The 26,816-nt window shown below is 42.1% G+C and overlaps 1 protein-coding gene across 3 annotated transcripts; it reads right to left on the minus strand.

Moving 5' to 3' along the window:
* Positions 1-192: 192 nt before the first annotated feature.
* Positions 193-26,766, minus strand: nfkb1 (nuclear factor of kappa light polypeptide gene enhancer in B-cells 1). Of its 3 annotated transcripts, none has more exons than XM_046405281.1 (24): positions 26,444-26,766; positions 24,574-24,617; positions 23,802-23,883; positions 18,985-19,025; positions 18,060-18,158; positions 11,110-11,261; positions 10,871-11,034; positions 10,473-10,631; positions 8,403-8,507; positions 7,304-7,395; positions 6,760-6,898; positions 6,056-6,205; positions 5,806-5,910; positions 5,564-5,719; positions 4,876-5,005; positions 4,534-4,648; positions 3,987-4,191; positions 3,710-3,879; positions 3,459-3,561; positions 3,202-3,332; positions 2,958-3,027; positions 2,473-2,636; positions 2,232-2,364; positions 193-2,146 (listed from the first exon to the last, which is right to left on the minus strand). In XM_046405281.1, exons 2-24 carry the CDS (start codon positions 24,610-24,612, stop codon positions 2,061-2,063), a joined length of 2,790 nt encoding a protein of 929 aa, XP_046261237.1. In that variant the 5' UTR covers positions 24,613-24,617; positions 26,444-26,766; the 3' UTR covers positions 193-2,060. The 3 variants fall into 3 exon arrangements, with proteins under 3 accessions (XP_046261237.1, XP_046261238.1, XP_046261236.1); XM_046405282.1 differs by having other exon boundaries at positions 6,122-6,205; positions 24,574-24,653; XM_046405280.1 differs by having other exon boundaries at positions 24,574-24,653.
* Between the last annotated feature and the right edge of the window lie 50 nt (positions 26,767-26,816).

Genomic DNA, 26,816 nt, shown 5'->3' on the forward strand with positions numbered 1-26,816 from the left:
ACTGAGACACTTGGATGTTAAATGTTAAATCTGTCATAATGCATCAAAGTACTCAAACTGGAATACCTCAACCAGGTCACGAACCAACTGGTATAAACTTTAGTACGTGTTTCACTTCAAGAGATCATCCTGGTGTTTTAATGGAAATACTTCAAAACTACAGTAACAGAAATACACACAAGAACTACACACTTTACAAGTCTATAAAAAACAACTTTATTTAAAAAATAACAATAAAACCAATGAAAAGCTCGTGTTGAACTGTACAGTGCAGAGATATAAATATCATCTGTTGGACACAGAAGCTTTGCTTTCACACTGACTAAAGACAACGATTCCACAGCTCTGGACTTTGTTTCCCACAATGCCTTGCATTAGGTCTTTTTTTTTCTTTCATTTGGCGAAGCTAACAGCACCCCTTGCCTCCAGTCTTTGTGCTAAAACACATCTGTCAAACTCAGGGGAAGACAAACTGAAGGTACACAAAAAAACTGCAGTCTTCAGTGGTGAGATGACAAAAAATCAAACAAGAAAATCTTTAAACACTTGAAGGAAACTTTGAGAAGTTATCAACTCTGTCTTAATACAATATTGTCAAGCCCACATGTGGATACATTATAATGATTCCTCCTGTTTCCCCCACAGAAGCTTTACAGTGAGGCTCATGTCACATGTATACTCAGTGGCCACTTTATTAGGCACCATCTTTTGTAATCCAGTAGTTCTATCATAATTTCTGCCTTAATGAAGTTTACACAAATGTGTAAATTCACATAAATGAGGTCACAGAAATGAAGTTTATCATGTGTGACCATCTAATGTGTGTCCATTTATTCACATGAACTATAATTTAAAGGAATAGTTCAACATTTTAGAAAAAACACAAACTCATTGATGCCCCTGTCATGTTTGTAGTTATCAGCTCGTTAGCTTAGCACTAAGTCTGCAAATGGCCAAACAACTAGCCTGGCTCCAATTTTTTCTCTGGGAGCCATAATGTCCCCGAGACTCTCAGACTTCAGGAAACCGGGGCCCAGAAAAAGATCCCCAATTGATTTCAATATCATTTAATCTGTCTATCATTAGCTTCATCAACTGATTAGTTGTTTGGCGCATAAATGTCTGAAAATGGCAAAAAAAAAATGCTAAAAGTCTAAACATATTCAGTTTACTGTCATAGAGGACTAAAAGCAGAAAATACTCACATGTGAGAAACTTAAATCAAAGAACTTGAACATGTCACTGACAACTAATCGATTGATCTTTGCAGCTCTACTGTGACATCATCTAGCAACGCGCCGCATCAGCCAATCAAATTTGTGTGAATTCCTGTAGATGAATGTGTAACATAAATGCTGTTTCACCACAGTTGCGTTACAAGACACGAGGAATCATTACAAATGGACAAATGGACATGAGCGTATTAAGACAATCTGAACCGATCCTTTAGGGCAAATTACAATCATTTCAGTATTCATAGCACCTTTACCCTGCTACAGAACAAACACTTCACACGTCACTGCTGAATGATTCATCAAAACTTAAAATCTACCAGCAACTCTGGTTTTGTCTCTTCATTCAGCAGCCAACAGAACTTGAATCCAAATGAGGATTAAGCAGTCACAACACTTTCAGGGATCAGATGTGTCCACTGAGGAAATGCAGAACTCCAAGGTTTCATTTTTGGGTGAATTATTCCTTTAAACCAATGATTTCTTTAACTTCTTTGGGTGAACTGCTGGAGTGTAGTGTGGGCTGAATAAGATCGAATCACATATTTTCTTTTTCTTTCTGTGAAACATGAATAAATCGTTTACTTTTAGTTCATTTCAGTTAAACTGCTGCGCCTTTGTTTTCTTTAAACACAACAAACGTTTTCTGTATCAGCAGGTAAAAAAAAAAAAAAAAAAAAATTCAAACCAAAAACTGGTTAAAATGTCTGTGAGGAGAAACATTCATGAAAGAGGAGGAACCTCCTCAGCTCAGCCGGCAGGGATGGACTAATGGACCAATCAATGGCTGGATGATGGATGGATTGTGGAGACGGACTAATGACATCGTTACGCTGTGGAAAGCTCCACCCCGCTGTCACACACCCCACTGTCAAGCTGAACGTCCCCCTTCAGATCCTGAGCCTGAGACTCGCCTGCAGAGAGAAAGCACAGCTGAGCAACCAATAAACAGCACCGACAGTCCCGACAGGCCCAACTGCAATCACCACATCTGCTCACCTCTTGTCTCACTGGTCGCCTTTGTTTCCCGATCGTCAAGGTGGCACAGCGCCTCCTCAAGGATGCTCAGTGCTCTGCATTCTCCAACTGACCTCAAACCAGCCAACAGGTCAGTGACTGTCCCGCCCGAAACCTGCAGGACAGAAACATCCTGTCAGCATCACAGTTATTACAGTGACTCGTGGGCCACGTGACACATCAAACTGTGTGTGTGTGTGTGTGTGTGTGTGTGTGTGCGCACCTCGTAGCTGTCCAGCAGTGTTTTTGCGGGGGAGGGACTCAGTCTGAATGCCATGTTGAGGATCCCAAGACCCAGACTGTGAGCAAGACTCTCCCAGCATCCTTCATTCTCCAGAGCACGACACACCTGTTGCTTCACCTGCACGTCCAGACTCACCAGGTCCCCTGTGAGCACCCACACACACACACACACACAGAGTCATATATATTCATATGCAGAAAGCGCATGAGGGAAGTTAGAGTCCAGGCTTTACTGCAGGTATCAGATTTAAATTCAATCTGACTGATTTCCATTCCACTTTATTACCTTTATATTGTGTCTCTCTTATGTTTGTTTTTACTACCATATAAATAAACTTTGCTCACTGATCCTTCTGAAGCTAAATTTGAAGCTTTCAGTTTTAATGATTACTTGTGTTTTCTTCTACCCCCTCACTGCAGACAAAGTATTTCATTCCAATGCTGATGTGAAGAAACGGAACTCACCTTGAGGAGGGGAAAACGCTCTGTGTGGAGATTTTGGTTCATACTCCTTACCATTCAGAAGCTCCAACACCTGTGCCACACAGACACACGCACACACACCATCATATACAGACTGAACGTATAGTGATGGTGTAAACAAGCACAGAGCAGAGTTTCCATTCTACCCATTAGTGGTCAGAATAGCTGACTTATGCAGCTTTAAGGCTTTTATAAGAATTCTGAAACTGGATTTACTTGGCATCACCTGAGTGGTGGTGGCCATGCTGAGCGGAGTAGTTCCTGGGATACAGCCTTCATCATCACTGTCATCCTCCCTCTCTTCATTCTCCTCCCTGAAGAATAATGGCTCAAAGTTCTCCTTATGGGGGTCTGCACCTGAAAACACACCAACACAGCATGAAGAGTGTAACCCTTCACCAAAGACTCTCCACACAGGGAACAGGCTCTCTGTTGTCGTGAAAAGGATTTTGAAACTCCTCGTTGCAGGTGTGTGTGTCTCACCTGCAGCCATCAGGAGAGCAGTTAGTTTTATGGAGCCCCGTCCTGCTGCAATGTGGAGGGGGGTGGAGCCATTAAATGTGCAGGAGTCCACGTCAGCGTTTCCCTGACAACAGAAAACATCACACACGCTGTTAGATCTTCAAAGGTCATAACTGCTGTCTACTTTGTTGAATTGTGGCTAAAAAGCTGAGGTATCCTGTCTCCACTCTGATTGGTCCCAGTTTACCAAGTGCTCCCAGTCTGGTGTGTACCTCCAGCAGCAGGCAACCAGCCAGCGACACGTTGTCAATCTCAGTGGCAACGTGGAGGGCGGTCCGTCCACAGCTGCGCTCCTGAATCTCCACGTTAGCCCCGCCCTCCAGCAGCTCCCTGAGAGAAGACAGCTGATTTGCCAGAACCGCCAGGTGGATTGCACACAGACCTGTGGCCATGGAAACAGAGAGTCAGAGAGTTGACATTCAGTTTTACGTGTGTGTGTGTGTGTGTGTGTGTGTGTGTGTGTGTGTGTGTGTGTGTACGCACGTGTACCTGCTGTGTTGGCCTGCTCCAACAGTTCTTTCAGCTCTTTGTACTGTAGTAAAAACTCTACCATCCCTCCTCCGCCCTCTAGCTGGGACGCCAAGTGGAGCACTGTGTTGCCATGGCGATCTGTCAGAGTTGGGTCAGCACCGGCCAATAGCAGAGCTTCCACCGCCTTCTTCTGCTGGGTGATCACAGCCAGGTGCAAAGGAGTCTGGGACACATGGAGGAAGAGATTATATTGTGAAGGCGTCGTCTGCTGCCCCCCCCCTCCCTGCAAAACTTCCCCCCAACATCAGAACCTCCACCACAGCCTGACCCATTGACCGGTCAGAGTCATACTGGAACGTCTGATTAATAGGATGAACTTCAGTTCCACATCTTTTCATAAGAAACATCTTTGGATTTCTTTCTTGCTCCTGCTCCTCTAAGTACAGAGCTTCATTACTCCTTACTCCCCAACTAGAAAGCTTCCTTGTTTGCCTCCAACACAGAAAGCTCTCTTTTTGTGCTCTTGTAGCTGAGAAGCTTCCTGAGGAGTTTCAGTTTGAAGCACCTGGTAGAGGTGGTTCCTCACGTTGAGCACCTCCTGTCCAGGCAGGGCGGAGGCAACCTGAGTCAGACTCTTCAGTGCCTCCTGCTGGTTGTGGAGAACTGCCAGATGGAGCCCACTGGGAGAAAATGGAAAAAAATAAAGACTTACTGCACTCCTAAAATAATGAATTTGAATTTTAGGATTTTTACTTAAATTTAAGTTGTAAATTGTAAACTAGTGGTTAGACATTTCTATAAAATACTCAATAAAGTTACCAGATTTAGAGATGTAAGTAAGCAATTTTTAAACCTGATGCTTATTGAAGATTTTGAAGTATAAAATATGTGTTTTGTGTTTACTGACGTGTCTCCATCCTCGTCCTGTGCATCCATCAGCAAGCGCTGTGGAGCCAGCAGATATGCCGAGTCTCCTGTTACTGAGTACTGAAAGAGAGCCTCCAACTGTCTGTTGGACTCCTGAAGCAGCTGCTCATCTGCAGCACACACACACACACACGCGCAGACATGCACATCAGACATTGTTTCGCAAAGAGCTTCCCAACGTCAGCCTTCTGTGGTGCGAATACAAACAATGCCTGACATTAAAAACAAATCATGAAGCATAAAACCTGTTATTGACAGAGAGACGTTGTGTGTTTGGATTTGTTCAGTAGAAAAACAAAGCTCAGTGCCAAGCTCAGTTTTAATCCGCCGCCTTGTGCGCTTCTTAAACTGAGTTCATTTAAGAAAGTAAACTTTGATCCATTTGAATGCTGCCCTGGCTCAAACAATTAGTCCATGAACTGATCAGGCAACTAAACAATAACAATATTGATCTGTTTTGTAGAGCAAAAATCACAAGACTTCGTTTTGCTTGTTTTCCGTGACAGAAAACAAAAGAACCGTGAATATGTAAACTATAGTGGACACATTTTCTTAACCAAATGTGTCTTAGTCAGGCTGTGTTAAACTCCGGATTAAACAACAGTTGTAGAGGAGTGTGTTATAAAGGGTCAGTGTGTTTCTGAGTGACGACAGCAGTAGTTCTGTACCTGTGTGTTGCTCCACTCTGACCCCTCCCTCCTGAGTCTTATCCCCCTCCTCAAGGTCGCCCGGCTGGCGTGAAGCGGTCAGCATGAGCCCCGACCCTGAGTTATCGTCGGGGTCGCTGTCATCGCTGCTGTCGTCTGCCACATCACCCTGAGAGGCTTTAACAACATTAATAGAGTGTTAACACAATGTTAATACAATGTCGCTACTGCAATTGCGTTTGTTTACTGTTGTTGCTTCTCACCGTGTTTGATGCCCCCTCCTCCTCCCAGACCAGCTGAGTATCCGGTGGAGAAACCTCCACCTGCTCCTCCTCCATAGTTGTAGGTGGTGAAGCCCTGGAAGTAAGCTGGACAACAAAACAAACACATCCACAAAATCAGCTGACAGACTGTAACCGAGCAGCTGACACAAAACAACTCAACAGCCATTTGTCCACACTGTCCATGATTTTCAAGGTCTCCAAGGCTTGTGGTAACCTCTGCTGAATTTACCTCCTCCTCCTCCTCCAGCAGAGCCAGGTCCTCCTGCAGTGGGACCTCCTCCTCCTCGGTACAGACCTCCTCCTCCTCCTCCTCCATGGCCACTGAAATCCTGGAAGTTTGGCAACGTCTTCTGTCTCTTCCTCTGCACCTCCTCCTTGTCTGAACACACACACACAGAGTAATACATGTATATTAGCATGTGCACAGGTGAGGCATCATGTTCACAGTATGTGTTTGTTGCAGCTGGTTAGAAAGATTCTGTGTGGGGCAGTGTTTACCTGCCTTGTCTGTAGCTACCTGACCTACCTATGATCCAGGGGTGGAGCTATGAGACCACCTACGATCTGGGGGTGGAGCTATGTGACCACCTATGATCTGGGGGTGGAGCTACGTGACCACCTATGGTCCATGGGTGGAGCTATGTGACCTACCTATGATCTGGGGGTGGAGCTATGTGACCACCTATGATCCGGGGCTGGAGCTATGTGACCTACCTATGATCCGGGGGTGGAGCTATGTGACCACCTATGATCCGGGGGTGGAGCTATGAGACCACCTACGATCTGGGGGTGGAGCTATGTGACCACCTATGATCTGGGGGTGGAGCTACGTGACCACCTATGATCCAGGGGTGGAGCTATGTGACCTACCTATGATCTGGGGGTGGAGCTATGTGACCACCTATGATCCGGGGGTGGAGCTATGTGACCTACCTATGATCTGGGGGTGGTAGGTGAAGGGTTTGGGCTCGCTCGTCTCATTGTCAGACTTCCTCTTCAGCTGGACAAACACAGACGTCGGCTTCTGCAGGTTCTGGTCTCGATACTTTGGAGTCTTGAACACGATGGCAAACTGACAACAGAAGGGCACATTTACAGAATTACTGATACGCCCACTGCTCCTGACCTTCTGGGTACTACTACTTTATTTCTACAACAACCACTACTACTGCAACTACTATTGTTATGTAGTTTATAACGAATACTGCTGACACCACTGGTTCTATTTAGTATTGCACTGAAGTACAATTGTACTGTAATTGCCCATTTGATGGGCTAAACTACCTGACCTACCGGTGCACTATTACATGTAATATTACTTTCATTACTATATGAACTGCTATTTATGATGCTCCAGCTTTTATATTTATTCCACTACCATCACCTCTTTCTCTACTAATACATCAAAACTACTACACAGATTACAATTACTGACTTCCTGAGACTACTGTAAACAGTAGTAAGTTATCACACTGACCTGTCTGTGAACATCTGTGGGGGAAAAGTCTCCCAGAGCCTCCCAGGTCAACCCTGAGTCATCTTCTTCATAGAACCGAACCTGGATGTCATCTGGAAACACACACACACACACACACTCAGTGAGTCTCCTGCATCACACAGCATCAGACTCTGTTGTCTTCCTTCTGATCCCACATTATCTCTCCATCTCGAAGAAAAAAAAAATCATCCCAGCCTGAATCAATCTCTTCCTCCTGAGGAATTTGCATACAGGAGGGAAATCCCCTGACGCTGGACTTCCTCCTCCTCCTACAGGACAACAAAACTGCTCCAACCAGGAAACACGTTTAGCAGCTCAGACAGATTCATTTGATTGCACATTAAGTTTCGGAAAAACAACTTCAGTTAAAATAAAACAAGACGGTTTCAGTCACTCGACCTAAATGCTAAAAACGAGCCAAAGTGCACTGAAAGTACAAGAGATGTTTACCCTCAAAGTCCATCAGCCTCTCAGAGTCCTGCACAACTTGTCTGTAATGGGTGAAAATATTTGTTTCCAGAATATACAGGTAGAAAGTAGTTTCAATGTGACTGCAGCTGAGACAATCCAGACTAAAAATAAAAACTAGTTCATCTGATTTATCATTCAGGCTATGGTGTTTTCAAAGGTCAACAAAGAGTCCAAAAACAGTCAGATCTTCTTAAGAGCATCACTGCTTTAAACACGCATGTGCAGAGGATTAAACAAACCAGCAGGGGGTGATATCAGCTAATAAACAATAAAATAAAAACACTTGTGTGCTTACATGCCCTACACTTCCCACCTCACTGTGAAAGGAGAGAAAGTGTGAACGTGTGAGCTGATATGAACTGAAAATGGAGCTTTTTAACATCTAGTCATCTATAGAAGAGAAAAGACGACTTGGAGGAAAAAAGCTTCATGATGAATCAGACCTGTAACTGAATATTTGGGTGACTGGTGAAGAAAAGAAAAGGTCACATAGGTTGCTCACATTTGTCAGTGACAGTGTGCTCTTGGGTTGATGTTTTTGTCCTGTGGTGTAAAATGCATTTAATGAGACAACTTTTAAAAAGAGCACAGAAGAATCCTGTATCACCTTTCTGGACTTTGTCACAGAGCAGGTAGACCTCCTCTCCCCCGCTCACACAGCCAGCAGTTCGATCCATCCTCACAATCTTCAGGTTGGAGGCGTTTGGAGCCTCTGAGGGAACAGAGAGAAACACAGAAGTTGACATTTCCTTCCCCAGCTACATTTACTTTGGTAGACTATATATGTACTAACAGACCCCGGGGCTTTTTCAAGGACTCCTGAAACCTTCTTAAGGTTCTGAAGAAGTTGTACAAGTTATGGCTGACAGACAACAACCAAACTGTGAATACAAAACACTGTAGTCATGTTTCAGTGTGTACCAAATAAAGATGTTTCAATTCATCATTCGATCAGATTTCCTTCCTGCTTTCCAAAGGATAAACAAGCTCCATGACTTTTCCTCTAGCACCACCCTCAAGACAAACTCTACTTGTCACATATCATCACTTTCTTGTTTGTTCTATGCAACACTTTTATCTCGTGGCTTGATGACCGCAGATTAGAGGAGATCTCACATCTGGAGAAACTCTTCACGAGCATGGGATCAAGAAGTGGAAACAGAAAGTTCAAAAAAAGAAAAATGTGAAACTTAAGACTGAATATAAAGAGAAAATTAGGAACAATCCTGAAATAATGAACAGGTTTCAGTTCTCTGAGAGGAAGCTGCAGCATTGTACGGAAACCAAACCAGCAGGAAGAGGGAAATGAAACCAGGCAGCCTGACATGACTTTACGTTAGCTGTGAGCGAGAGTCAACAGGAGACACAAACAGCTCGTTGTTATCATTATCTTCATAGTTTCTGTTTGTACAAAGACAAAATGAGACATATGATAACACTGCTACCATTGTATATAACCAATTACAATAACTGAGGAGCACTTTGTTTCTGAATCACAAAACTTGTTTTTTGCACTACAGGATGATGGAATTTCTGGAGTCTAAAGATTCATTCAGACATCCACATAAGCCATCATGATTCAGTAAGCGACACTGACGCATGGCAGTACGGAGGATCAGAGCTCAATGATGAGGGGATCCACTTTAATATGAAGGGCAGCTCACAACAGGCCTATCAACATGACCTGCAAGTTGACAGTGTTTAAAGGGACAGTTCACGCCAAAATCAAAAACACATATTTGATACCATCTAAAGCACTGCGGCAGTCTGACTAGCTGGATGTGGACTGTAGGTACGAGCCTGTCATGTGAGATGAAAAGAGATGAAAGTGACATATTTTGTCATTGGAGGGAACTCACTCCAACGAAATTCGTGCTCTGCATTTAACCCACCCAAGTGACGTGCACACACACACAGCAAACCCGGGGCAGTGGGCGACCGCGTGCAGCGCCCAGGGAGCAGTGGGGGTTAGGTACCTTGCTCAAGGGTACCTCAGCCATGGACACCGGGACGGGGGATCGAACCAGCGATCCACTGGTTACGGGTCCGACACCCTAACCGCTGATCCACCTGTTTCAGCCAATATTCTCAGTTGCAGTTTTCAAAGTCCCTGTTGGCTTCATGAAACAACAACCATCACTGCGTTAACAACCTACCTGCTAAAAATCTACTCTAACCTGGTCGCTGACTGTACAAACCTAAACAAGCTGGCGGTGGTAACCTTTTCTTTGGTGAAGCTTTCACCACTTTATTAATGCCAGGGCTCACCTCCATATGTGCAAAACAAGTTACCCATGACATGCTTTTGCAGGAACACCAGCCCAGGCCCTTTACTTGCCGTGAAAAAGTAACAAGCCAGAATCACAGAACCATAGAAATAGTCAGTCTGAAGAGGGCTTACGGATCATTTATGTTTAGCTGTGACCTCTTCTACCAGGTGAAAAAAGAAGAACGACACGATGTGAAAACTAAACGGAAACTGATCTTTAACCTGGCTCATATTTCACCGTGATGCATGAATAAAATACTGGTTTAAAACATAACATCATGCTTGTTTGACTTCTTAAAGTTGGCGGAACAGAGCTCCTGCCAGACTGAGGAAGGATCTAATGGCTATAAAACAGCCCAGGGTTAGCAGCCTGCAGTGTCTGGATGTGTAACTGTATGAGAGACTCACTGCTGTCATAGATCGGCTCAGACACGACGGGCTCGAGTCGTCTGGAGAAACCACCGTCACTGTCAGGGAGGAAGGCTGTGAACATGAGCCGAACTACACTGAGGTCCATTTCTTTAGCCTGAAGAGACGCCGCACTGCTGATTATACTGCGCTGGTGGTCTGAAGATGGGGGGAATGACACACTTTGATTAATTTGAAAACAAGATGAGAAAAAATTGAAAAAGACAGGAAAGAAGATTGAAGATGGTTTGTCAAGTAAGGTGGCAGACACAGATCCTGTGAAAATGTAAGACCTAATGAATATGATTTCACTTTAATTTCTATGAGTCATTTCTGTCCCCACAGACTTCAATACATCTTCACAACCATAAAGAGAGCACACACAGAGCAAGACTGACCGCTGATGTCTCGGGGGAATCGGACCTCCCCCTGCTGGGCGTCGATCTCGGGGTGAATCATAACCCCACAGTTGTATCCCATCCTGAAGGCTTCGATCATCCTCTCCTCCAGAGTCTTTGCCACGTTTTTCTTCGTCACATGGAGGATGCCCAGGTTTGGAAAACTAACAGAAACACACCTGTGAGTCTCACAGCTGTCATTTCTACTGGGTTTCAACTGGACTGAACATGCTGCAGACCTGATGTTGGAATCTTTGGGCTGTAGGTCGACAATGCAGATCCCTTTGTCACACTGTTTTCCCACCAGACTGTGAGCGTGAAGCTGAGGAAGGGGGGTCAGCGCTGTCACCAGCTGCACCACCACCCGGGCCAGACCCTGATAGTTACTGATCTGAAACACACACATACACATACACGCACACACACACACACACACACAAAGCTTATTTTCCACTTGAGACTCATTAACATTAACTATCAATGGGACTTAGATAATGGAGACAGTCCGCAGATTCTGGTTCATGCGGATTCACATCAGCAAGGACTTGACCTGGACTCACCATGCCACACTACAGCCCCAACAATTAGGTGATTAATCAATTAGCTGATATGAAGAGATTTTGGGTTTTAGCTTGTTGGTTGGACAAAAGCAATCTGAAGCAAACGGATATTTGTAAAAATCAACAGACTTGAATCATTAAGGAAAATAATCTTAATTGCAGTCCTGTTGGACACCATCACAATAACAGCAACACAAAAGCTTTTTTCCAGGATACTCTGCCACGGGATGGATGCTGATCTTCTGGGCAGTGAAGCTGTTTTCTTGTTTGCACAAGCGCACAAGTCCTTAGTTGCAAAGAATTCTTCTACGTAACTCTATTCAACTTAACAATCAGTGCCGAGTATAAGTGCCTAATCAATTAACAGAAAATTAAACAAGTTCTAAATTTGTTTGGATAGGATAAAAAAATATAATGCATCTTTTGGGTAAAGGAAATCAACACTGATTCAGGCTGGACTCTTAGAAAAATTCCACATTCCTCACCTTTGTTTCCAAATTAATTCTGTGCCTTTATGATTTATATTTATCTTTGGTCTCAGAGTGTGAGAGTGAGTCGGTGCTGGAATCAGACACTTCACAATCTGCCTCTTTAACATATGAGTCATTTTCACTGATAATTAACCACATTCTCTACATTAACAATCAGGCAATAGCTTCCATTTAAAGATGTGTTCAGCCTTTGACATTCAGATCTCGACTGTGTCAAACACTGAGCTGATTACTGGTCAGATTCAGTTCAGAGAAGTTGAACAGCTGCTAACATTAGTGGTGGCTCCAAACTGCGATGCCACTTTCAGAATTTCTTTTACTGAAATCAGACACATGCTTCTAGTCTTTTTTGACTATGGTTTCCTTTATCAGCATTGTTTTCATGTTCCTGGTGTACTTTCTTTTCTTTGGTTGTCTCTGAAGTCCCCCCCCCCCCCCCCCCCCACACACATTTTCATATCAGCTCATTTTATTGTACTGAAAGAGCTGTTTAACATAAAGGAAATGATTCTTCTGTGTGTGTGTGTGTGTGTGTGTGTGTGTGTGTCATGTTACTGCAGGTATTTGCCTGCAGGAACACTGCAACTGCCACAGTAAATAAACCCCAGCCCACTTCCTCTTCCCGGTTGGGACGGCCAATCGATGTGCTACGACAGACAAACGCAGTTCCTAGAAACACAGCGAGTGTTGATGCTTAATGGTTTCCTGATTCGAGCATGTTCACACTAAATAATTTTTGTTATCTGGCACTCCCTGCAGAACAAAACAGTCATGTGGAGTCTGCAGTGAATCTGATTGATCCCAATACAATAAAATGATTTGTAGCTGATTCTTCACAGAAGTCAATATGAAGAAACCTGCATCCATCAAGTCAAGTCAATGTTGTTTATATATCTTTATGGAATAAAGCAGGGGTTTTCCAGTCTGGGTCTGACTCAGCTCAGGTGACCACTGATCAATCATCATGTTGACCTTCACACTGCCAGAACTGGATGAGCAAATGAAATGAAAAGGTGTTCTCATGTGCCAGGCTTTTGTGCAAGAGTTCATGAAAAACACCCAAAAACCTCCAGAAATGTCTATGACTAAATTCTGGACTAAAAACTATGTCTCACTTTCTTTTGAACTTTCCTCCAAATTTACCTGAAATCTGCTGACGAGTGTTTTCAGTTCATCTGCAAAGTGACAGATTGATAGAGCAGCACAGCAGTGAAATCAGAGGCAGTCAGTGATCGGAGTTATTGTGCATGAGAGCACCGCGAACATCGTGATACAATATATAGACAAAAGTATTGGGACAGACCTCTTTATTATTGAATTCAGGAGTGGTATGGTGTTGGGCTCAGCCCCTTATTTCCAGAGAAAGGAAATCTTAATGCTTCAGCATACCAAGATATTTTGGACAATGCAATCTTGTGGAAAGTCTGCTGCTCTAGCTGCAAAGCTGTCTATGCATTTAGAGAGTGATGTCATTAAAGTCCCTGTTAATGTAATGGTCAGGTGTCTCAAAACTTTTGCCTATATAGTGTATTATCTCATAGCCCTAGTCTAGTCTTGTATTAGCTTTTTTTTGTATTTAGGAAATGTGCCTTAACAAAATCTTTTTTGCTGCGCATAAAAAAGCGCTAATATTTTCTCCAATTCAAATGTTTTCATAGTTTAACACTGAAACCATCACAGAAAATACAATATATAATATAGTTATCATATTTCACAATGAAGATTATTTCCATGTATCTGGTGTGACTACTGGCCTCAGGTGGGACGGAGTTAATCATTCTGGATAATGGCTGAAGTCTGCATCAATGGAAGTTTCTGTATTTTTTTCTACCCTGCCAACACAGCGTTGACATGGTATCAGGCTCTGTTGCGCTTGCCGAAGGAAAACGCACTGACTCTGAGTCAAACCGGCTTGAAGTACAAAACAAGAACTAAGCCAGAAACTGAACATTTTTAAAAATGCGCCCTTTTTCTTTCTCGCTTTGTCTTTGCAGCATGTTTTTCCATCACACATAAGGCTCAGCAGCAGTCAGCAGCCTGTGCCTGCACTGAGCAACACGCAGTCATCCAAATGTGAAGCAGGACTTTGATCTGACGGTCACAACAAAGGGAAATCATGTCTGGGCCAGAGTGGGCGAAAAGACACATATTACACCTCTGGATGTCATGCTTTCATCTCTGAGCTGAAACAAACACCTTCCAGTCTGTGACGCAACTCCACTTCCTTGTAATTACATGTGGGTGTCATGGTAGGAAATTCCCAACAGACATGAAACACAGCAGCAGCGTGCATGTGTGCGCGTGTGGTAGCTGGTAGTATAAACCAGGACAGGTCCAGGCCAGCAGACAACTCTTCAAAAGCTTCTTTAATGCAGAACTCAACTCGTCTCTGCAGATACTTTCACTCAGAATTCATGACAACTGTCACTTCACTGAGAGAAAAAATGTTTTGAAAAAGTTCTGATCTGCATTAACATTATGCAGTTCACGGTAAGCAACTAAAATGTACAAAAGTCTTTCAGTTTATTAAGGAATCAAAAAGGTAGGAAAATAAATTCTGGCACTTCACCAAAAAAAAATCTTTTGGCTATAATCAAACTTTCCAACAAATTTAACTAAAACCTGTTCAGTAGAATTTGAGATAATCTTTAAACTGACACACAGAGTCAACATTTGTGACACATCAATATAGTTCCTAAAAGATAAGATGGAATGCGGAAGACGTCCATGTGGAAGACACAGTCCACACGTGCACAGACATATTCTGTAGTATGCTAAATAGTACAGGATGTGCAGACTTGTCTGGACTTGGTCACAAAAAAATTTACGACTTTTATGTCATAAGGACCCTCGTGCACTTGTGGATGTGAAAAGTATACTTTCAGCTCATATTTCAAGGGACAAAAGCGACCAGTAGAGACGAGTCGAGGGTTAGAGGCGATGACATGAATAAAACAGGGCAAAGTGTCTTCACTTCCTGCCACTGTACAAACTTTACATTCCGGACACACACGCTGCCATCTCAGTGAGATGTGGAGATAAACTACAGGTTTTACTTGCTCAACAGCAATTTGTCTTTGACAACCAAATTAAACAGATTCACAGAACGGACTGTTCCACTATAAGTACATCAGTGAAGCTTCATTTTACAGGTCTGTCATTGCTGAATAAGTTCACACTAACTTTGTTGAAGTGTCCTAACAAATAACTGTAATGAATGAACATTTACTGTGTTCATATTCAGTACTTATGTGCTGGGAAATTTCCATTTCCCACAACTTTTTGTTCCAACTTCTGTCCAGAGAGCTTCAGAGGTCAGAGTCTGCTTCAAGCTTCTGGATAATTTGATGGATTCAGACTGAATCAACAGGGCCACCAGTAAGTTAAACGCAACATCACTCAATAAAAACAGGGACACGAGCAGTGAGGGATTGTGGGAGTTGTTGTCTTCACTGACAACCATCATTGCACATAAACTGGCTGAAATGTTCGCAGACAAGATGATGTTTTTAACATTTACTCACATTAATTCAAGGGTGTTTTCACATCCGTCTCGTTTGGAGCAGTTGTGTTCATTTTCCTGGACTGCTTAACACCACTCTTATTACATCCCACTACATCCATGGGAGCTACATCATAAGACCAAACCCACACATAGTATCTGAGGATGAGTGTATGTGAGTCTCATGGTCGATCCATAAGAGTTGGCATCCCTGCATAATATTCTAAGCACGAAAATCTACTCATAAAGTCAGTCTAACATACCACCTAGCTGGTTAATGTATGCAAGCTTGTCACAACAGCAATAGTGGATTCATAACCTTCAAAATGAGTCACAATCTAACAGTGTACGAAACAAACAGAACTACACCTATCTAAGTTACATATATTTATGCACTGGATAATCGCAGTAATGTGCCTTTTAACGGATTACTGTGTAAAAAGTTGGTCAAACTACTTGGCTGCTATGCTACTGCGTGTACTTTTCCAGTTCTTAAGTCCATTAAAAAGTGTGTGATGTGAAACACACAGTAACAACTATCGAGTCGTTATTGTTTAAGATGCCTCTTTTGCGTTCTGTCTCAATGTGTTAGTCATTACTCATGACACACAATCGATTTGCAGACTATTAATACTAACGCTGGTAATTTTTGTTTTTATCCAGGTGAGCTCTTTGTGACACTGAGGAACACAAATACACACATCAGAAGCATGAAAGTGCTGCATAAAGTCTGTCAGTCTGACTTCGTCTGATTTCCCCATGTCCTTTACGGTGATGCAGGATGACGAGTCCCCTGTCAGTCTGTATATCTTCACGTTTTCTTCTCTAAGTTTGTTTGTGAAAATTTAGTGTGAACAGGAACTGAACTACAGGTGTGTCGATTTCCTTTCTCAATCTCTGATCTCTCCTGGAAGTTACAGCAACAGACGACCAAACAATACTCAGCGATTTCTCTGGGTTTGAACATAGTTGGAAACATTTGGGTTAATGTAAGCGTATGTAAGAGATTATGGTGCAGATACATTACATATCATATTTTAATGGTATACAGTATAGATCTGAAGGATGATTTATCAATTAAAGAGAAAAAAAAATCTCATTTCTGATTAAAGGTTTGGTGAGTCAGAAACATCATCATCATCGTCCCACTGGTCCTACCAGCTCAAGAGGAGGGGTTTTCCCATTCTGCCTCCTCAACATAGCAACAACACAACCACATCTGTCTCACCCGACCATGAGGCTGAACTCAGGAGAGGGCACAAAATAGACTTTGTCTCCTGCATGACAGAAAACATCAACATGCCCAGAAACAAACCTTCTGCCCCTAAAGAGTCGTCAAATATTTGTCACAAAGCAGCTCGCCTAAAAACAAATACAAGTTCTTATTTCTTTATCCAGAAACATGACACCGTCTGAATGTCCAAATATCGCACATCATCAGTTCCCAGGTGTATCTTATTACTTTAACGTGTCCACTGTGTGAATGGAGAACTTTGCTATTTCAGTTTCCAAGTTGTAAAAACCTCTTTCCATTTACTTCCACTTTTCAAAATATTGAAAGTTCTGAACAAAACGGAAACTTAAGACAAATGTTTCTCCTCTTTTCAAGACACTCTTTTCTGTGAAATAACTGACTCCAAAAAGAGAAATAATTTCACATCATTGTCATACTGTTTGGTTTGCTTTCAGGATTATAAGATGTTACAACAAATAACAATATCTGCTGGGACATGTCTGAAATCAAATCAAATCTTATGCATATTATTTTAGTAAAGTGCGCTTAAGTCAGTGTGTAGAGACAAAGAGCCAAACTACAGCAGGAATCTGGGGATTTCCACTCTCGTCTGGTTTGGTTGGAACATGTGGGAGCTTCTGACTCCAAACTAAACATCAACAGAAACAACGTGGCATAAAATACAGCTCTTGTAAATCTGACAGAGTACCCTACAGAGACCGAATACACAGTGCACGGCTAAGGGGGGCTTACCTTGATCTGAATGTAAGATTCAACAAACAAAGGCCAACATCTGGGGGAAGGGGCTGGTAAATGACAAAATCCACCAAATGTGCATATTTTTTAACCATTCCAAATATAATTAATAATAATATACTTTTTTCTCCCCCATACACAGTTTCAAGGTGGTTACCCAAGATTGCTGTCAACAGTTCAGTATGTGACCACATGCGAAATCTTGTCACAGTCTGTCCTTCTGTTCCTGAGTTCTGTTATAGGATACTCATCAGTGAAGTGACATCATCAAGTGACCATCACTTCATCATTTATCCTGTTAGACATTTCTGAAAAATAGCTTATCACCCGCTCACAGACATAAAAACAATGGAAGAGTGAAGGTCACAGTGAACATCATCAGCTCCAAGGAAATCACATCATATTTGTTACGCAATGAAATTCCACACCAAACAGGTGAGTCGGCTTGCTCTGGAGCTGCAGCTGGAGATTTAAGTGTTTGTTAACTCCTCACACTTGACAGTGAAGCTGCTTCAATGTCTTCACGTTCAGCACAGACGATGTTAGAACCTGATTAAACACATTACTCCACTGTGATGACAACACACAAATGTCTGTTAGCAGGTCATCCCGCTGATGTCAGAGAGGGCGAGCCAGAAAGTGTTACCTTGACTGTGGGGTAGGTCTTCCTGTTCTTCTCACTGGAGGCTCCCGGTAGACCACCGTGAGATGGACCCTCACAGCCATACCTGAATCTGAAGCCACGCTGGGAGACAAAAAAAAAACACAATCAAGTTATAATAATGCACATTCAAAAGCAGAACTGTCAACTAGAGGCTGATAATTATTTACTGCACAGATGACAGCAGTGTCAGGACATGTCAACAGACACGTGTCAAGAATATGTTGTTGTTAATGTTATGACATGTTTTAAATCCTGGAGATGTTGTTAATGTCGTATCATGTTTCAAATACTAAAGGTGGTGTTATTAATGCTGTGTCGTGTTTCAGAGCTTATCGAAGTTATTAACAATGTGTCATGTTTCAGAGCCTGTAGAAGCTACTAGAGGTGTGTCATGTTTCAGACCTTGTAGATGTTATTAATGCTGCATCATGCTTGCTGAGCCTGTAGATAGTTAAATAAGGATTTCTCTGGTTGCTTCAGGCTTTAGTTATCATTGGGATACCCTTCAAACTGACACCCCATACTGACAACCTGAGGCCTCATAAGAGTGTGCAACATATTTATCAGAGCGGCATGGTGCTGCAGGAAAAGACTTCACACATCTCAGCAGTGAGATGGAGAAGTGAAAGAATGAAACTCTCATTTACTAATATAGCATAGCATAAAACCCAGAATCAGTCAGGCTACACTGTCAGCCTGCTGGTGATCATTTACCATTTTCAGGTGAGATTTTTAAGTCATTACAGTTTATTTTGAAGGCACAGAAGTGATTTCTTTGGTGAAACCGTTTTAAAAATACATCGACCTCCCACAGAAACACATTCTTCACACACACACACACACATAACTTGTTCTTATTAGTGAGTTCTTGTAATAAGGCAGTAGGAGGAGGACAGGTGAACCTTACCTGTTTGGGCTGCTCCACGATTTGCAGGAACGGTCCATCCACTGAAACCACAGAGAAACTAATTCAGTATTCACACAAACATTTAACATTCGCAGAGTTGAGTCAGTGCTGTTTGAGGTCAATGGAAAGTAAATAAACAACAGTTATGATAATTTTCAAATGTCAGATTTTCCCTTTCTTACATATCCCAGAAAACTGGATCTCAAACACAAGATAAGTTAAGATAGACTTTTAATAGTCCTGCACTTGGGCAATCCACATTGTCACAGCAGCACAAGGATAGCAAAACAAAGGTGCAGGTAGGTTGAGAGAAAAAAAAAAAAAAGGTAAATTAAGGTAAATTAAATACAACGATATTTACACCATTTTTTAAAAGAAACTATCAAAACACACGATACATCCACGACACATTTACAGTATTTCACAATTTAAACAGTTAGCAGTTACAAAAATTACTGTATTGCACAAGGAGATGGGGGATTATTGCACAGTGATTTACTGAGATTCAGTTTGTGGTGGAGTGCATGGGGTCTGCCGGGAGCAGTGCTGGTTGTACAGCCTCACAGCAGCAGGGAGGAAGGACCTGTGGTAAGGCTCCTTCACACACTTGGGGTGAAGCAGCCTTCTACTGAAGGAGCTGCTCAGTGCTGTCAGAGTCTCATGCAGGGGGGAGTCGTTCTCCATCAGAGAGGATAGCTTGGCTATCATCCTTCTCTCTCCCACCACCTGTACTGAGTCGAAGGGGCTCCCTAGGACGGAGCTGGCCTTCCTGATGACTTTGTCCAGTCTCTTTCTTTATGGAGTAGAGATGCTGCTGCCCCAGCAGACCACTCCATGGAACAGGGCTGATGCTACCACAGAGTCGAAAAAGGTCCTAAGGAGGGCCCCCCGCACTCCAAAGGACCTAAGTCTCCTCAGCAGGTACAGTCTGCTCTGGTCCTTCCTGCACAGTGCAGTGGAGTTGTCTGCCCAGTCCAGTTTGCTGTTGAGGTGAACACCCAGGTACTTGTAGGAGTCCACTATGTCAATGTCCATTCCCTGGATGTTCACAGGTGTTGAGGGAAAGTGACGAAGGCTTTTTTGTATGCGCACAGGAATTGAAGCAACAGTGAAATAAAGACCATGTGACACAAACATTAACTTCTCACTCTGTGGTGAACACTGGTCATCCAACCCCCATCGGGGTTAAATTGGTCCGAATGACCTGAACTGTCTCACACTCACTCACATTTATCTTCTGCAGCATCCTGCAGCCACTTCCTCCTTCATCAACCACAGCCTATACCTAAAAGTACTAATACCATACAGTAAAAATACTCTGTTAGAAGAAAATCTGCCAATTTCAAAATATTACTGGCAAAAACTGGCAAAAAATTTTAAAGTTAAAGTACTGAGTGCAGTTATGTGTCCCCTGTGAGTGCTGTCCTGTTAACTATGATCTCTAATGAGATTATTGTGACTCCTGCATTAAAGTAAAAAAGCAGGATTTTGAGCCGGAGGTAATTTTGAGCTATTTTGTACAGAACTGCAGCTAATCATTATTTTCATGATTAATCAATTAATCGTTTAATCTGAGAAAAATTCTCATCACTGCTTCCCAGAGACCAAAGTGATGTCTTCAAGTTGATTCTTTCATCCAACCAACAATCCAAAACCCAAAGATTATTCATTTACTCTCAAAAATGACACAGAAGGGAAAATCAATTAATCAACTAACCTTCTGTTTAAATTTCAGAGAAATTACTTATTTAGAACATCGCTAATTTATAATACATGTCCCAGTACAAGTTAACCTGAATGTACCTTCAATGAAGCCTATAATAGAGGAAATGACGAATCACATGTAAATATCAAGAGGGAATACGTTCCCCTCATCCTACAGCTTCACAACCTCCTGCTCTATCTTCACAGAAACGTCTTGCGGACTCAAACAGGGAAGTGAGAGCACAGAGAGACGTCAACCTACACTCACCACACATAACAGATATCGACACGTCATGAAACTCGGCTTTCACTTAATTTTATCACACACAGTTTAGATATAATTACAACCTTGATTCCGAAATAAAGTTGTAAACGGAAATAAAAACTGAAAGGCATGACTTTCAGAAAGAGACTTTCAGAAACAACGTAACCACAGCAGTTTTACAAAGTGTTCCTGAGCCCATGTCGTAGATCAAACCCAAGTAGCAGTGACAAATACTCACTAATCACTCTGAACATTAAATATTTCTGAACTGTTGCTCTCTGTTTGTGCGAAAAAAAAAGCTTCATTCAGTCACTAAGTCGACCTACTGGATTATTTCAGAGCCTTAAACCATGTCCCATAGTCTTCATCAGCAAACAGTTTGCTCACTGAGGTGGACCTTCTGAAAGCAGCTCTAATGATCATCATTAAAACTCCTGACTTTACACAGAATTCTGCAGGTCACTTGCTTTCAACTGTAACTACATAATAAATGAGAACTCAATCACACATCAGAAGTGATGTACATGGAGGAGCAGTTTTCCTCCTCAGTGACAAAACTGTCCAGAACCACAAAATAAAACAAACAACGACACTATTCACACTGCTTGTGTTCCAATACCCATACTACCATAGTATTCAGTCTGTGAGAAAAAATATTTAATATATTATTCCCAATACATAGTATGTAAAAGTGGCAGGATGTCCTACTGCATCAGGTTGTATTTTGCAGTGTAAAAACCAGAAAGCTTTTTTGGCCATTCTGACCCACAATCCTTTGTACAGCAGAAAACAACATCACAACTGAGTCACTGAAACAGACAGACGACACCTCATTGGCTGCATGCTGTGTCTTTTTACTTCAAATTTCACAATACGGATAAAGACAGATGTATCAGCTAAAGCAGATCCGGGCATTTTACGGCCCGTGGGCTACATACTGGCATGTCCAACCCATGGTATGTCAGTCACAAACACAAATGAACACGTATTTATGCTCTGCATGCAATACAACTGTGTTACTTTTATTTTGAAAAGCCTGGCGTTTTTATTATTTACGTATGGATGCATCTATAGACGCATGTAGAAATTAATTGCCCAGTCCTGAGCTAGAGGGTCAGACTTCAAGGTGCAATGTTATGATGAGGTACTAGGTCCCAGTTATATGCATACTCCACATAAAAGTACATACAATACTAAATATACGATTTGCACCATCATATCTGTCAGTCAAATCAGCAGGTGACAAACTACAATAACTAAATTCATGTTGTTTCACAAGGGCAGCACAGTGGTGCAGTGGTTAGCACTGTCGTGTGGAGTCTGCATGTTCTCCCTGTGCCTGCATGGCGTTCCTCCGGCTTCCTGCCACAGTCCCAAAAACATGCACATTAGGTTAACTGGCTACTCTACATTGCTCACTCCTAGGTGTGAGTGTGTGGGTGTGTGTGTGGTTGTCTGTCTTTGTGTGTTGGCCCTGCGATTGACTGGCGACCAGTCCAGGGTGTACCCCGCGGTATAGAAAATGGATGCATGCTGTTTCAGGATACCTGCATGCATGTTTTAAAATGTCAGTCTTCAAATGTCTCATTTTGTCCGACCAACAGTCCATAACTCAAACATATTCAGTTTACTGTCCTTATCCTGGACAGTCAATCACAAGTCAAAGAGGACAACAAGACTTTGTAAACAGTAACAGGGCATGTCCAGCTGTTCAGTGGAAACTTTGAAGCAGGAAATAAGGACCAAATTTGAGAAAAAATGAGGAAAATCTATTTGCCCAAAGTTAATGTTTCCTCATCTATGTTCATTTGCAGTTATCAAATAACAGCAAAGTTAATTGTCATGTAAAGCTTCTCCTCCTTATTCTCAAACATGTAGCAAATTGCACAATGCTCAGCTGGACATGTCCTTAAATGCCACCCAGCTGGGCTCCTGTCTGCAGGAAAACTGAAATGTTCATTTGCACTTCACCTCATGAACGTGTTAGCCCAACACCATTTTGTCACGATTGCCCGAAGGAAGCGAGATGATTCATTCAATGTGAACATCACAATCTGAAAAAAATGTGGGGTTTTTTTTGCTTTTCTGCCACTTGCCCAATCAGGCAAGAGGGTAGTTAGATTCACTAGACCAAAGCAGCCATTTACCTGCCCTGGGCCAGTGGGCAGTGCTTACTGTTGAGCCCTGTTTAATGGACTTTGAGCTGGGATTGTTCTGTTAACACTTGTTAAGATTAAGATTTTGTTAATTGTAAAGAGGTAATCTATTCATGAAGCTGAGAGCCACCACAGAAAAATAAAGTTTCACATTATATCACATTGAGTTTTAGACAACACATTAGATCAGTTCGGTCAAGCCTGTAGTTGGTTTGCAGGAAGCAGTAAGTTCAGCCTGCAGCTCGGTGTACGCACTTCCTATCAGGACTGAGTAAACGGTTTCCATCTATCAAACTTGCAGTTCTGCCCTTACATCTCAGAAAGCACGCAGCCCTGATGTGGTTCAACAGAGGAAATGCAGAAACACTCTGAATTCCACCTTAAAAATACATTTTTGTCTTCAAAGGAGACCTGAATTATTAAAGGACCAAAGAGGTGTTTACCTGAGGAGGGATGGGCGAACAAGCTTTCACAACAGGTTTGAAAACTAAGCAGAAGCTCCTCTGGTTGATTTTAGAGGAGATGATGAAGCCATGACTGAATATAAAGGTGTGATCTCAATGTGCCAGGCTTAAAAAGAATTCTAAACTGCTCTTGGTTTCTGTGAAAACTGGAACAACTGCTGACTGAACACTGGCATAACAGTCAAATAAAGACATGACGCTCCTTCAAAGCAAAGGTGTGGCTCTCACCTGTCCGTAGGGACGACGTCTGAGACATCGCAGGAAAATGTGTGAACTCCCATGACGGATCCATTATGATGTTGTCAAATATCTGAAGGGAGAAGTCAGACATGAAGACATAAAGGTTCCCATTTTCTAAATATTATGTAAAATCTTTCTAATAACAACAGCATCAAAAACACCTAAACCAAAGTAAAAATTAAAATGAAAACAGCTTTCTAGTTCTGATGCAGGATCCTAACAGTCTGAAATCATGTCTTCGCCTGACCACAAACCTCAAAATATTCAGTTTAAATGACAAAACAAGTCATTTTAAGCTGATTAGCTAATCAATGAACCCACTAATCCCTGCACTCAAGTCAACACACAACATATAAAATCAAGTATGTTACCAAAAAAGTTGAGTATAAATACTACTGTTTAATTCAGTAGTATTACAAAGATATGACTTATTATCATGTGACCGATGTTTCATATTTGGTTCATGTGAGCTGAGGGAAATCCATTATCTGAATAAAGACTGCGAGACGAGGCTGACCACTTAAAAAGCTCGAAAAGCTCATAAGCGAACCTGTGATTTTTTGATTTCCCAAAGGTAAATAGTCAACTTCTCAAATCCATCATACTTTTGATGGAAGAGACATATACAGTGTTCAAGTGCATTCTCCACATGACTGCAGGACCATGATCCTTTCTATTAATAACACACTTCAGTCTTGTTATAACACTACATTTCCTTGGCTGTATTGCTGTACAAACAGAAGAAGAGAGGAGAGTTCACCTGGTTGGACGTATGAAGGTAATGGTCGTCTGCAGCCATGATGTCTGCAAAGGTCAAAACACAGCAATCACACCTTCAATCTACGATAAGATAAGATAGGCCTTTATTAGTCCCACACAGGGGAAATTCATATTGTCACAGCAGCACAAGGATAGCAAAATAAAGGTGCCAGTAAGATGAGTAAAAAAACATACAAAGAAAAAATACAGGAATATTTACACTTTTTCTTCAAAGAAACTATATAAAACACACGATATTTACAGTATTTCACAGGGAGGTGGAGGATTATTGCACAGTGATTTACTGAGATTCAGTTTGTGGTGGAGTGCATGGGGTCTGCCGGGAGCAGTGCTGGTTGTACAGCCTCACAGCAGCAGGGAGGAAGGACCTGTGGTAAGGCTCCTTCACACACTTGGGGTGAAGCAGCCTTCTACTGAAGGAGCTGCCCAGTGCTGTCAGAGTCTCATGCAGGGGGGAGTCGTTCTCCATCAGAGAGGATAGCTTGGCTATCATCCTTCTCTCTCCCACCACCTGTACTGAGTCGAAGGGGCTCCCTAGGACGGAGCTGGCCTTCCTAATGATTTTGTCCAGTCTCTTCCTGTCTGCAGTAGAGATGCTGCTGCTGCCCCGACAGACCACTCTATAGAATAGGGCCGATGCTATCACAGAGTGGAAAAATGTCATAAGGAATGCTCCCTGCAGCCCAAAGGACCTAAGTCTCCTCAGAAGGTACAGTCTGCTCTGGCCCTTCTTATACAGTACAACACTCTGTAATGAAAACTTTCATACTTAAGACAAAAGTTAACATAAACATTTTACCCTTCTTTGTTCATGCAAAACGTTACTTTTCAAAAGTCTAAATATAATAACATTTGTTTAAAAATCTACTTAGTCAAATTATTGTAAAAAATACTTGGGTAAATTAGTTTTAATAATAGCATTGCAGCATTTGTTGTGCAAAACATAATTTTACTACATGTTTATTATTATTATTTCATAATAAATAATCCTGACACTTGTTGCTTCTGGCATCGCGCGTTCCCGCACCAGTTCCACATGAACGCGCAGGCTTTCTGGCTAACAGCTAGCACTACCAGACTGTTATTGTCGTTAAAGCGAGCGTTTAAAAAATAAGCAGCCATTATCAACTAACACTTCAGTATAAACTGTGGTACAATTACCGTCTGACTGTTGGCTTTGCGTTACAAAATTTCCTACAATAGCTGGCTCAAATAGCTACTAGCTAACAGGGAGCTAGCCGTTGCAGGTTCCGTAAGCAGAGAACGTAACGCGAAACTCCGTATAAAAATCTTTCAGTGAAACGGTTCTTTATTTTTTACCTGAAAACTGAACTGCGGTACTTACACTAATACGTATTCGAGTGAGGTGAATCTAGCAGTGTTTTCAGTGAGTGTAAGAACCACATAACACTTCACTTTAAATACTAATTTCACCCTTTTCTACAGTCTGTCCGTTCAACCACAACGTCTTCTGCTACCGAGAAAACGTGGACTGCGTAAGAAATCCTGCGAGTGAAGCTACAGTAGAAACTCTAACTTCAACTAAAATAATGACTTCATGTTTGATATATACAAGCCGAATTTACCGGTGGCTGTAACGTAATTCGTTATTACTGATGTAAGACATTCTTACGTTTGCTGGTGAGAAAGGAAACTCTAAGTTCCCATTTTTAAGGTTGAGTTTGGTATGACGTTCTTGAAGTTACCTGGCTAATACGGAAGTGAGAAACGTTAGCATAACAAAGCCAGACTCGAGCTATTGTAGCGGGTCGGTAATAAATTCAAATATACATCTATTATATACTATCTACTGTGGTATAACATAGAGTGGATGGTTAACATGTTCTTACCTGGTTAGCTAAATTGGGTTAAAAGTCGGATTCTCAACATGAATTATGAGTGACAATCCACCAGGCAGTTCACTTCAGTTGCCTTTTGCACATCATTTCGCCATGTCCATGCTGAACCAGTAGCTCCATTTACAACAACTTGGTTTAACTGGACTGCGTCTTGACGCGATAGGTCCCCGTCATTACACTTAATAACCAGAAAATAATTTTAATCCTTGTAAATAATTTATGATTTAATCCCAAGAACGAACAGCAAGGTCCTGCAGGTGACACCAACTGTCTCAGTTGTTCATGAAGTTGATTTCCTTCCCCACTGGAAATTCCCTGTGACGTACAGTCCAGCCAGAGAGGGGGTAAAACACGAAGACCTCTC

Source organism: Scatophagus argus, chromosome 12 (genome assembly GCF_020382885.2).
Source record: "Scatophagus argus isolate fScaArg1 chromosome 12, fScaArg1.pri, whole genome shotgun sequence".
In the NCBI taxonomy this organism is placed as follows: domain Eukaryota; kingdom Metazoa; phylum Chordata; class Actinopteri; family Scatophagidae; genus Scatophagus; species Scatophagus argus.